Here is a 13,248-nt window from a genome sequence, read left to right as displayed (position 1 = left end):
CAAAGTCCTCTGCTTTGTCTCCCTCAAAGGGTGGTTTTGAGAATCCTTTGGGACAAAATCTATGAAAATGATTTGGGAACCAAAAAGTCCTTTATGAATATAATGGGATCGTGTATTGCTGTGTTTCAGGGAATGCTCTGTAGTTCATCTTTCTCCCTATTACATCCCTTTTTATTTGTTCACAATTGAATGAAATTTCTATTCACCCAGATATGGAACACGATGGAGAAGGATTTGAGTGTTTACCCCAAAAAGGCAGATCTAGAGTACGTGGAAAGACGTCACTAAAAGGCAGTTTTGGCCACTGTGTTTGATAAACTTCTTAACAATAGAGACACAGAAAAGTGGGACAGTTCAGTGGGCCTTGGGAGGGTGTAGTTTTACCCTCATTTGCCAGGCAAACACTTTTCAGGAATGATGTACATAAGTTTCTTGTTCAGTCACAGGCTCAATTGAGATCCCTTCCCATTCTCAGATTTTGTGAATCTGGTGCAGATCCATGCAGACAGGCTAAACCAGATTAAGAGTAACCAAGAGGTCTCAAACCCTTTGTAGATTGGGGTGTGTCTGCCCCAAGCATGGGATGACTTTCCCGGGAATGGGCGGATAAGAACAATGTGTTCCGATGGCTTTTAAGGTGACTGAAGCAGGAGCTGTGGAGAATTTAGAACTTGGTTAGATGTCAGAGTCATTAAAATTATCTACTGCATCTTGAGCCATCACAGATCATGCTGACCCTGACCTATCACTGTACCGTGACAATTCTGGAAGAGAGAGTGAAGCCTGATAAGTTCTTCCACTTCATTTAAATCCAGTTTATGCACTAATCAAAAGACATCCCCCATCCCACTTTCCCAGGCTGGTAATTGCCCTGGCAGAAGACAGCTTAAAAGGCAAACTAAAAGATGGGCACATGACAGTCTATTTGCAGTAATAGGAAAAAAATTATAATGGCTTGCGTTCAGGGAGCTCAAATGATCTTGGATGAATGAATGAATTTGAATTGGGAAAGACATTTAATTCACTGTCATTTTTTCTGTGCCAACTTATAACATCAGGACTTAAAATGTCTTCATTTCAGTCATTAAGCCATTTCATTTAGGATACATTTTATTTATTTGGAGACCAGATTTGTGATCATTGGAGTGGATATCTCTAAGACTTCTTCAAATCTTAGAGGATTGCTTAGAATGCTGAGATTTTAAGTGCCCCGTATGATCTTAATGAGAAAGTATGTTTCAGAATCAGGACTTGAATCCATATCTTGTGAGACTAATTGTTCTCGTTGCCTATGCTGAATCTCTCTGGTCCTAAAAAACTTTGTTTCCTCTGGATGTCAAAGTGATTTGTCAGCAGAACAGCATTTTAGCATCAAAGTTTTCAGTTTGTCCTAAGAGCTTAATTCATAAAGGCCTTCGAATCCTAATATTTATAGAGTTAAGGATTTGGAGAGCATCTGGCCCAATCCCTTTATTTCACAGATGAATGAATTGAGGCTCAGATAGTACCTTGACATAGGCCACACATATTGTCTCAGTGCCTTAAGTACTAATACTATATTATTGAGTACTAAATAAGTACTAAAGTGACTACATCATTCAACTAGCTAGTAAAAGTAGCTGTTGTAGGAATCCAGGTCTTCTAACCTGAAGCTCAGTATCCACTCTCCCATACTCATGCACCCCTTTTCTTCATTATTCCACCTAGGCTGAAGATACACGGATGCAGGAGATCATGAAGCTGGCTCATGAGTTTTTACAGAACTTCTGCGCTGGTAATCAGCAGAACCAGGCTCTCCTCCACAAGCATATAAACCTCTTTCTGAATCCTGGGGTAAGGATCAATGGCCGCCTGGCTCCTTGGTGAAAAAAGGGCAAGAGGCAGGAAGGATAGCTAATCTGATAGAATTCTGTTATTCTTGGCTCTGAAACCAGACTGGGCCAGATGAGTATCTGGGAATCCCATTCAGAAACTCTGGATGTTTCCTGACGTTGCACAAAAAGAGGATGGGAAAGAAAAATGTGTGAAGGGCAGGAGGAGAGGAGAAGTATCAGAGGGTTAAGGACACTAGCTTGAATTATTTTAAATATAACTTCCACTAAAAAAAAGTTTTATTGAGTTAGAGCAGCTAGGTGGTACAGTGGAAGGAGTTCTGGATCTGGAGTCACAAAGACCTGAGTTCAAACACAGCCGCAGACATGTACTAGCTGGGTGATCCTGGGAAAGTCACTCTAATATCTATTTGCCTCGGTTTCCTAATGTGTTAAAAAATTTTAAATTGGGATAATAATACTATCATAGTATTTTATATATATATGCAAAACATAATATACTATGTGTAATATAATATGTATAAAATATAGTACATAATATATGTAAATGAATATATAGAATATATAAAATAATAAATTATATCTGCAATACATTTAAATTATATTTATATATATATAATATAATACATATAAATCTACTTCCCTGGATTGTTGTGAGGATGAAATGAGATAATTGCAAAGCACTTAGCACAGGGCACTTAGTAAGTGCTATATAAATATCATTGTTGTTGTTATTGTTAAGCTCTTAGTTTTCAGTCAGTTATTTTTAGATCTACACTTCACTCACCTGAAGTTGAGCCCATACTTGTAGCAAAGGAGAAGGCTTAAGTTCAAATCCTACTTTTGAGGTTTATTAGCTGTGTAACCCTAGGCAAATGTATTTACTAAATAATTCCGAGGGGTAGTGTGACATAGTGAACAGAGAGCAGACCTAAAAGAAGGCCTGGATTTCACCTTACCTGTGATACCTACTAACTGTAATCTTAGACAAGGCATTCACCTGTGTGAACCTTAGTGTTTATTTACAAAGCCATAACCTCAGAGGCAGTTGGGCATAGGGGAGATCGATAACTTAACTTGAATTCATTTCCCAATGACTAACAAACTCTCATCTGCTCTTAGCCTCCTTCTCCAAGTCATTCCAAGCCCTCTGTCTATCATTATTCAAACCCAGTTCTTGGTCTTTGTTAAAGCTCCCCCTCTAAGGCTGCCTACCCTTTCCATTGTGGGACTCCATCTCTCTGCCCTCTGAGTTGTAACTGGCTGTACCCCATTCCTGGAATGCCACAAGGCTCCTCACCGGTGTCTCCTGGCTCCCCACTTTTCTTTCAAGTTCTAGTTCATCCCCCACCTTCTCTGAGAAGCCTTTCCTGAGCCCCCTTAATGCTAGTCCCTTCTCCTATTGATTATCCCCTTGTAGGGAAAGGGCTGGTTTGTATGGGTAGAGGGACTTTCTTCACCTGGAAGTTCTATTCCATAATGTCCTGGGTCTGATTTTAGCCAATAACTCTCTGCCACTAAGTAAGTCATACATATATGCCATAGGACTTATTTTAAACCAAATCAGGAATGGGTGACCATTCTCTTTCTGTCCCAGTGATTTCCCAAGTGAATTAAGTCATAGATCTTGCATGAGCTTTCCATATTATTCTTTCTCACACTTTCTGAATACTTAGCCATTCTCTTTATTATTATTATTATTATTATTATTATTATTATTATTATTATATTGTTATTATTAAACTGAGACTTTCCTTCCCATGTTAGATCTTAGAAGCAGTGACGATGCAGCACATTTTCATGAATAACTTCCAGCTTTGCAGTGAGATCAATGAGAGAGTCGTCCAGCACTTTGTCCATTGTATAGAAACACATGGTAGGAATGTTCAGTACATCAAATTTCTACAAACGATTGTCAAGGCTGAAGGAAAGTTTATTAAGAAGTGTCAAGACATGGTCATGGCCGAGGTGAGTGAGAGCTGCCTGTTTCTGTGCATGGTCACAGCTGGGGTGATATAAGCATTTTCCATGAGACATCCTCATCTGAAGAAGCCTTCGAGTCTAGTGACTGCAGAATTGGTCCCAGACTTAGGAAGACTTGAGTTCAAGGCATGGCTCTGACCACAACCACACTGGCTATGTCCCTTACCTTCTCCAAGTTACCCATCCGATAGAGAGAATTTCCTTATCCAGGACCTCCTTATAGTAAAGAAGTCTGAGCCTTATCCCCAGTAATATTTGCAAATCTAATAATATGAAGCTCCTCAAAGGCAGCTATTTTCTAGCAATTAATTTTTCACTCAGGTCATAGGTCATGGGTTGGAACTGAGATACAAATAATATTAAATTTGGGAAAGGGGATAAAACCAGCCAAATATAAATGAGCAGTTCTATTGTCTTTGTTATCATTTGGGAATCTAGCACCTGAAAGCTGGTGATAGAACCTTTCTTTTTTTTCTCAGAAAACAACAGATTTATGTAGCATTTTATTCTCTCTCAAGCTTTTGATAAAGATATTCTTCTTCCTTTTTGTAGTTGGTCAATTCAGGAGAAGATGTCCTTGTGTTCTACAATGACAGGGCCTCCTTCCAGACGCTCATCCAGATGATGAGATCAGAACGGGACCGAATGGATGAAAACAGCCCTCTAATGTACCATATCCACCTGGTAGAACTCTTAGCAGTATGCACAGAGGGTAAAAATGTCTACACAGAGATCAAGTGTAACTCCCTCCTTCCTTTAGATGACATTGTCCGAGTAGTGACCCATGAGGATTGCATCCCTGAGGTGAGGTTCAGTAGGGCTGGAGCCTCTTTTTTTGGTGTGTTTGGAGCTGAGAATGAAAATTGTAAATTCTTATTCAATGGGATAAAGATTCTAGCCCTGAAAAAATTCTCTGATACCCTTTATTTAATTTTAGAATAAAAAATTAGGCTTAAAATCCTGTGCCAGGAAAAATTAGTCTTCAGTCTTACTCTCAGGAGTAAGCAGACAAATTTTTGTAGTATGTAGAATCATAGACTTGATGGTGGAAGGATATGCAGTAAAGGCCGCTAAGGTAGTCCAGCCCTCTCATTCTATGGAAATGGAAACTGAAGTCCAGATTGGTGCAATGTCATTCAGGTACCAAATGTCAGAGGAGGGATTGAACCCTTGGAAGTTCAATCAATTGGGAGTCCTCTGATTCCCCAGATGGTGCTCATTCCATTGTGCACATTTCCTAGCTTCCCTAGGGATGGAGAATTCCAAGGGAATCTGGCCGGAGTAAGAAGCTGAGCTCTTGTAAACTGTGGTGATTTGTTTGCTCTTTTTATATGAGTAATTATTTTATCAGGTTATGTAAAGTGTAGTGGAGAGAGAGAAGGTCTGGCTTTGAATCCACCTCCGAGACTTACATGCTGTGTGACCAGGGCAAGCCATTGGACATCTCTGACCCTCAGTTATAAAGTGGAGATTATAAACAGCACCTACCTCCTAGAATTCTTAGGACTCCAAGGAGTTTGTGTGTGTGTGTGTGTGTGTGTGTGTGTGTGTGTGTGTGTGTGTGTGTGTATCACTTTCCCAACCCTAAAATGCTATATACAATGAATATTGTTATTAACTCACAGGTTCTTAGTTAGAGTTAGAAGGGAGATTAGGAATTATGTAGTCCAGCCTTTCGTTTTGTCTTTTTATAACATGGTTGCTTCTTCAGGCCTGCACAGCCATACATTCATTTTCTTACCCAGCTCTTTTTCTTCCTTCCTTCCAGGTTAAAATTGCCTACATCAACTTCCTGAACCATTGCTATGTGGACACCGAGGTAGAAATGAAGGAGATTTATACCAGTAACCATATGTGGAAGTTGTTTGAGAATTTTCTTGTTGACATCTGTAGGGTAAGAGCATTTAGGAATCAAAGATCAAGGCTGTCTTTGTGACCCTGGTTCCTGTTGCTGACCATGATCAAAAAGAACTCTTTGTTCTTTATCTCTCTGGTATAAAAGAAAAAGCCAAGTCTTTGCGCTCAGTTCCGAGTGCTCCCTATGTCACCTTGGGCAAATAGTGCCTTCTTAGTGCCTCACTTTATTCCTCTGTTAAAAAAAAAAAAAAAAGAAGAAGAAGAAGAAGAAAAAGAAGAAGAAACACATCTCTTTGAAAGTCCTTTCTTGGCTAAATCTGTGAGCCTGTAGACTGAAGTCTTCTTGTCTGTTTACTTCTGCTCTCTTGCCTTTTGCTTGTTGCTGATTGTGGATTTTACTCATTGTATTCTGGGAAGAAATCTTCTTATTTTCTTGCCTTAGCCACAGCTTGTTTTCTAAGATTGTATCTGTCATGCATTTTTAAGTGAGGTTTTTGGGGACCTCCCCACCTCATTATAAGCCACCAGATTCAGCTCTATAAGAAAATGTTCCTGGACTTGGCCATTTACTTTGTCACTTGTGTGTGTGGGAACCTGTAGCATATCTCATCTTTCGATATATCTTCTCTAACTCAGCACTTAATAGATTTTCCTATATCCTTTTTGGTTTTGTGCATTGGGTGTAGTAAGCATGTCAAACCGAGAATATTTAATGCCGGGTGTCAGATGTGCAGACAGAAATATTAGGCCTAGAGCCTGGAAAGCACTCAGAGTCCTAGCTCACCTCGCCCAGTGCCAGAGACCTTCATTTAATAGCATTCGGCAGCTAATGTCAGAAACCTTCCAGGCTTTGACTTTTCAGTACCTCCCAGTTCTTCTTGTCCTGTCCCAAACTAACCTGGGGCCTCCAGGAGGGAACAGCTCAATTCCTGAGTGGTTCAAAGGAGAGGCAGGGTGGAGTAGCCAGAGAATCCTGTACCTGGATTCAGAAGGTTTGTTCATATCCTCCATTTAGCTGACATCATAATACTTGTATTACCGTCTTCACGGGATGATGGTGAGAATTTGGGCGCTGTTTCAGGGCACTGTCTCAGTGTCAGCTATTATTGTTTAATTAGTTCCCTCTTAAAACCTTTCCTATCCCTTACAGCGCCAAAATCCTAGTCCGTACGCTGATAAATAATTATTCTCGATTCAGTTGTTTTCTGGGCCTCTGATGATGGCCATCTTCAAAATAGTCAAATTCAGGACAAGTCAAAATTCTGTGAAGAAGATGAAATGTTATAAGATTTATTAGGAACCTTAGAGATTGTAAGCAGTGTGGTGACAATTCATTATTAAGTGCCTACTATGTGCCTACACTGTGCTAAGAACTGGAAATATCGAAGATAGTTCTGCCCTCATAGAGCTTACAATCTAATGAAGATGGTGCTATAGAAGGAGCTCTTCATTTGGCATCAGAGGTCTTGAGATCAAATCCCAGACCTGCCACTTAGGGCCTGTGAGCTTGGTAAAGATTACTTAAATCTCTCTGGGTCATATTTCCTTATCTCTGTAAAACTGCAGGGAGATAGATGGGGAAACTGAGGCCCATAGACCTCCTCTAACTTTTTTCAGACCCATGCCTATATGTTCAGAAAGATTTCTAAGTCAAAGCTTATTCTTTTGAGCTGTTACTTGATAAAATGAAATTCCAACTTAATGAGATAATTGGATATTCCCTTGAGGTCCACTATGACTATAAGAATAGAATAAAATTATACAAGTTTTTGAACTGGAAGGGACTTGGTCACAACCAATTGTTGTCATTTTAGAGGTAAATTATTACCTAAATGTTCTTTGTTTAGCATGGCTGATCAACCATGAAAACCATCAGAAAAGAAGTGAGAGCGATTCCTTAGCTTTGTAATTGATTTTTCAGATTTCATTCTTATCTCTAAAGCTCACAAATTCTTTTCTTAGGCCTGTAACAACACAAGTGACAGGAAACATGCCGACTCAATCCTGGAGAAATATGTGACTGAGATCGTCATGAGCATCGTGACGACTTTCTTCAGCTCCCCCTTTTCTGACCAAAGCACAACTTTGCAGGTAAGAAAAGTGCCCAAAGAGTGTTGGCTTTTGATGTCCTTAGAAAGGAGAGTATGACCCAAGCTAAGGGCACCTGGCAGGCTAACAGGGGGTGAGACTAGAATAGCCCCGGGGAAAAGGGTGAAGATGAAACCCTGAGATGCCAGAACACACAGGAACATCCAGATCCATGTGATCCCGATCTCTGTGGAGCATTTCCACCCTTCTTGTGTGCTATTTATTTGTCTTTCCTTGGGATCCACAATTCAATCCAGTTCTACATTGTTTTATTAAGTTCCTACCATGCTGTGCAGGGCAGCTTACAATCATGTCTTGGGGCAACTTGCAAAGTTCTTGCAGATCTGAATTTTGAGGGGAGTTACTCAGTGAAAATTCTCTATAATTCCCGGAGTATGGGGAAGAGTGTTGGAGGTACTGCTCTGAGAATGCCCAAATCAAAATGGAAGGCTGCCAGCAAGGAATTTGTGGAATAAATGGGACAGTTAGCTCTAAATTACCTGGGAATTAGAGTGAGTCAAACTGAGCATTCCTCGGATATTTACTGAGGTGTTCAGGAGTTCTGGCACCTCTGGTGTGAGGGATGCTCATCCATCTTTGGGGATGCTCAACTCTCATCTGGGGTTCTAAGACGCTATCATTTGCTCAGTGTCCACATCCCAGGAAACTATCTTGACAAGTGAACTGTCTGAAGGTAAGACTCCTTGATTAGTTAGGAGAGTATCTGCCCCTAGCACGGGCAGATATCCCCCACCAGAATGGATGTTCCAATAGGCAGCAAAAGCAGGCTCTGAGGAAAGCCAAAGATGTTCAGCATCAAAAACACCAAGGTCATTCGCTGCATCCCAGGCATCCCTAGTGATCCTGATTTTTTTTTTGTCACTGGAGGAAAGAGTGAGGCAGATCATTTTGGGCAATTCTATCTTACTTAAATGCAATTGACACATAAATCAAGACGTCACCCCCACAATGTCATTGGTCCTCTTTGAAAAGTGGGGGACAAACAATAATAATAATAATAATAATAATAATAATAATAATAATAATAATAATAATAACTATGTAGCTAGACAGAAAGGAGAGCAATTAATAGGGAAAAGGTGATGAGCTCAAATGTTACCTTCCATTTATAAAGGTAGCAGCCTTTAAGCCTAGAACCCGAGAGAGATGACAGAGGACCACACTCAGTAAAATGGATTTATTAATTTCCCCTGATAATGAGAATTGAACCCAACCAATTGGGCAAAATGATTCCTGTCATTTTATTCTGGAAATTCTAAGCAATTTGAGTATTCCAGAGAAATAGAAATAGCTTTCAGGAATGCTTGGGAAATGCAATGGGTCAGAAATATGATTTACAAGTCTGTAATGAAAGTGGTACCTTGACGTCAAAAATCTTGTCGGCTGTTAAAGGCCAGACTTCTCCCATCCAATAAAGTACTATTCTCTGAAGTGGTCAGCTCCAAAAATTGTCCTTGAGCAGTAATATTTCAGGTGTTTTGCTTGTGATTTAAAGGTCCAGTTCACCATGGCAGTGGCAGTGCCCACCATGCAAACTACAGAACAGATCATTCTGTTGTACTCTCTTAGAAAACTGTCAGTCCACATGACTTTTTCTTTTTACATTTGTTTGGCCATTCTTACCTCTTAGTCACCAACCTCTCTATCTCTTCCTTGCAGAAATCTTGTTATTAGGTTTTTTGCTGCTCAGAAAGATAGAACATCCCCTAAAAGTAGTTCTTTTAAAAGGAAAGGAGAAGCCCTAGACCAAATAGAATCAGCGAAAGAGACCTGGAGTCAGCAAGAACTGGATTCAAATTCTAGCTCTTATGTTTATTTTGTTTGTGAGTAAAGTCTCAGCAGATTTTTTTAAAATTAAGACTTTTAATGTTTAATCAGTAGTTTGTCCATCAATTGCACTGTTTTAATTATCTTTAACTTCTCAGAGATTCAGTTTCCTCATCTGAAAAATGGAACGAAAAATACCCCTAACACTACCAGAGTAAAGGAAAGGAAATATGCATTTATATCATTCCCAGGCACTTAGCAAAGTGCTTTACCAGTTTCTTATTTGTTCCACAAAGGGTCCTTGTGAAATTCAAAATGAGCATCATTTTTACATGCAGATATATAAACATAGGATTTTTGACAATGGTGATATCTGTAATTTGTGTAGATTTTTGTCTGTTTCTTAAGCAAATACAGCTCTATTTTGTATATTAAATGTTTTATGTATATGACTGATCTCCCTTACTAAATTTTAAATCCTGAGAGAGCAAGAGCTATCTCCCACAGATAGATACATAGAAGTCACTTGATATATATTTCTTTTTATGTATTTAAGTATCAAGCATTTGACTTTTGAGCAGTTGAAAGACACTAAAATAGCAGTTGGTGGCACTGGATAGAGCTTTAGATTTAAAGACTAGAAAATTCAAGTTCAAATCTAGCTTTGGATACTTATTATTGTGTGACTGGGCAAGTCACTCAACCTCTGTCTACCTAAGTTTCTTTAGCTAAAAAAGAAAATAATAATAGCAACTACTTACTAGTATTGTTGTAAGGATCAAGTGAGATCATATTTGTAAAGTATTTTGCCAAAAAAAAAAAAAGCATTGTATAAGTACTATCAATTGTTGTTGTTGGTGGTGATGCTTTGACATTTCTGTAAATCCTTGGGCTTTTGTCATTTCTATCCCTGATGGCGAAAAGAACAAGTCAGAATATGTATCCGCCCCATGAAATTGAATTATGTGATGTTAAGTGCTTCATGAAGATAGAGATCAGATTCTTTTCTGGGCCAACATTTATAGGAAAGCCCAACTTCTTTGACTAACCTCAATTTTCTTGCAACACATCATTTTTATTACCATTCAAAGGGTGTTTGCTCAGTTGCCTGAATTAACTCTTTTGCCTTCCCAAATGCCTTGCAGAACATTTGACTGGTAATTTTTATTAAGCTGATTAACTTTTTAACTGTGTAAACTAAGAACATAAAGTGGGGCGTGTATACCTCATCCATTGAAGTGAAATATTCTAGTACAGAAGGTTCAAGACCTAAAGTAGATCTACCCTCTGAGATGTGAGATCAATTGATTGGTCAAGTGAAAATGTGTACTTTTCTAGTTGTAGGATGTGATTGGTCTCTTACCTACTTTTTAGGGGAAATAAAGCCTTTAATAGACAACATTTAAATATCAGTTTATTACTTCTGCTGTCTTTGCACACTGTATTATAGTATATTCTTGGCCCTGAGTAAGTGGGGATTGGGAGTTAAGACCATTTCTAGAAGATCAAAACTCAACAGTTTTCATCCAAGATCCAGTTTTTATTTTCTTAACCTCTTACCCAGTCTCCCAACTAAGCCTTTTCCTCTTTCCTTCTCCAAGGGGCCTTCTTGTGGGCAATCCTAGGCAGTTTTGTGCTCTGGCTTAAGATAATGACTTGCTTTTTTTTTCCTTATTATTTCTAATGATTCATAAAAATGTTTGCTCTCCTTGTTCATCTGATCTCTTCCCCCCATTTTGCTCTGGAATACTTCTTGTCTGGAGTATGGATGAAGTGATCTATTCTTGAACACCCAGCTGAACATAAGAAGACTTGACTTACTGTTTGTCTTGAGAGAATAAAATGCAGCTTTCTTTGATTTTTTTCCTCCTTTTTTTTCCCCTTTTAGACTCGTCAGCCAGTCTTTGTACAACTGCTACAAGGAGTATTCAGGGTTTATCACTGCAACTGGCTGATGCCAAGTCAGAAAGCCTCCGTGGAGAGTTGTATAAGGGTGCTCTCTGATGTAGGTAAGAAACTTGACAGTTGCCTTTGTTTCTAACATAACCAAAAGTATATTTTATGTTTAAAGATGGCATGAATAGGTGGAAAGTCCCTGTGGTCTGGTCTACAAAATATCAGAAGTATAAATGGTTAATATAGGTTGGAATCCTCCTTCAAACATTTTAGCATGTAAGCATGGACATCATTTCATCTTGCCAGTTTTGAGTTTCATCATTGGTTAAAAAAAAAAAATATATATATATATATATATATATATTTTTTTTAATAAACACTAACAGTAACAGTGCTATCTGCTGTGAGAAAATATTTGTAAATCTTAAGTGGAACTAGTATGATTGAGTTCCTTCTCTTTTTGCTATCCTCCAACTTACTGTTGGAGTATTTACTCACTGTGCTCCTTAAACCACAATGGCTGTGCCTGTTCCCCCTTTGACCCTTAAAATTCGTATCAGTATCATTTATTTTTGCACTAAGCACTGCATATCCATCAAGTGTCTGCTTGTACTCCCTGTAGGACTAAGCTAAGAGAAATTGATAATCTCTCTATAGCAAATATTCTCCATAGTCAAAGTATTTTATGTGAGTCTAGTCAAAAAGGTGGCTGCTTGATGCTCTTCAAGAATGCTAAGGAAGAAACCATGTATTCTTCATTTGAATCTAAATTTGTTTTTATTTTTAATTAGGTGGCTCTCCCTCTTTTCTTTGGGCCTAGATCTATGCATTTTGATTTTCACCTCCTTTAAAATCAAGAAATCCAACTTTGAAAGTGCCTGCAGAAACATGCTCTCAGTAAGAGAAAAGAACTCCCTAACTTTGAGAGTACCTCTAGGCCAGGCTTTGATAATCTTGCTAATGTCATTTCCTAAAAAGACATATTTCCTGAGCCCTAAGAAGCCCTAAAAGAAAGGAGTGAGGGGACCATATTAACTGTCCTCAAGTAGTTGATGACTCTCTCCAGGACCAAAGAGTAGTAGACTAGTTCTATTTTAACCTAAAGGGACAGAATTAGTTGTAAGTGTAAAAGTGACAGAGGAGGAAATTTAAGTCTTGATGTGCAAAAAAACCTTTCAGCCATTTGGTTAAGTGAAAGGGGCCGCTTTAGGAGAGTGGGTTCCACCTTGTTGGATCTCTTCAGACAGCCTGGATGACCATCTCTTATTAACTGTGTTGTCCCAGAGATCTTTCTTTTGAGTAAGGGTTGGATTGGATGTTGGCCAAGGTCCTTTCCAACACCAAAATTTTGTGACTTTGTGAAAGTGAGTAATTAATGTTTAATAATCATTGGTTTTGAGTAAGCTACTTGAAACAAAATCTAACCAGTAGAATCTGCAGGATCTATAGCAGTAGGTGAAAGCTTGCTCCTGCATCCAAAGTGCATTTTAAAAACTAACAAAAGATAATGAAACGTGCGTGTGTAATATGAATATAATTTGTTCTAATCTCAGAATCTGGAACACATTGGCTCAAGTCCTGACTCTGACATTTGCTCTCTTTGTATAGCTGGGTAATACAGGAAACACAACCTCAAATAGGGAACCAGCAGGTGTTGAAAGGAAACCCCCTGGGAACGAGAGGCTCCTACCTTTTCTTCCCTCTGCCCTCCCTTTAACCTCAACTCCATTCAAAAATCTACTTTTTTACATTAAACTTTGCAGAGCAATGTAAAGTGGCTGCTAGCCCTTTTCCATTCATTACC

The 13,248-nt window shown here is 38.9% G+C and overlaps 1 protein-coding gene across 12 annotated transcripts in view; it reads left to right on the top strand.

The window, feature by feature from the left end:
- The window catches only part of ITPR1 (inositol 1,4,5-trisphosphate receptor type 1), a 387,688-nt gene that overhangs the window by 204,089 nt on the left and 170,351 nt on the right, over nucleotides 1-13,248 (top strand). For all 12 annotated transcript variants that reach the window (XM_074284052.1, XM_074284050.1, XM_074284045.1 and 9 more), the window contains 6 exons: nucleotides 1,708-1,833; nucleotides 3,600-3,800; nucleotides 4,368-4,619; nucleotides 5,584-5,709; nucleotides 7,635-7,763; nucleotides 11,437-11,557. In XM_074284052.1, coding sequence (XP_074140153.1) covers nucleotides 1,708-1,833; nucleotides 3,600-3,800; nucleotides 4,368-4,619; nucleotides 5,584-5,709; nucleotides 7,635-7,763; nucleotides 11,437-11,557 — 955 coding nt within the window. The remainder of the gene's footprint in view (nucleotides 1-1,707; nucleotides 1,834-3,599; nucleotides 3,801-4,367; nucleotides 4,620-5,583; nucleotides 5,710-7,634; nucleotides 7,764-11,436; nucleotides 11,558-13,248) is intronic.

This window comes from Sminthopsis crassicaudata, chromosome 1 (genome assembly GCF_048593235.1).
Source record: "Sminthopsis crassicaudata isolate SCR6 chromosome 1, ASM4859323v1, whole genome shotgun sequence".
NCBI lineage: Eukaryota > Metazoa > Chordata > Mammalia > Dasyuromorphia > Dasyuridae > Sminthopsis > Sminthopsis crassicaudata.
This window is presented reverse-complemented; position numbering and strand designations above follow the sequence as displayed.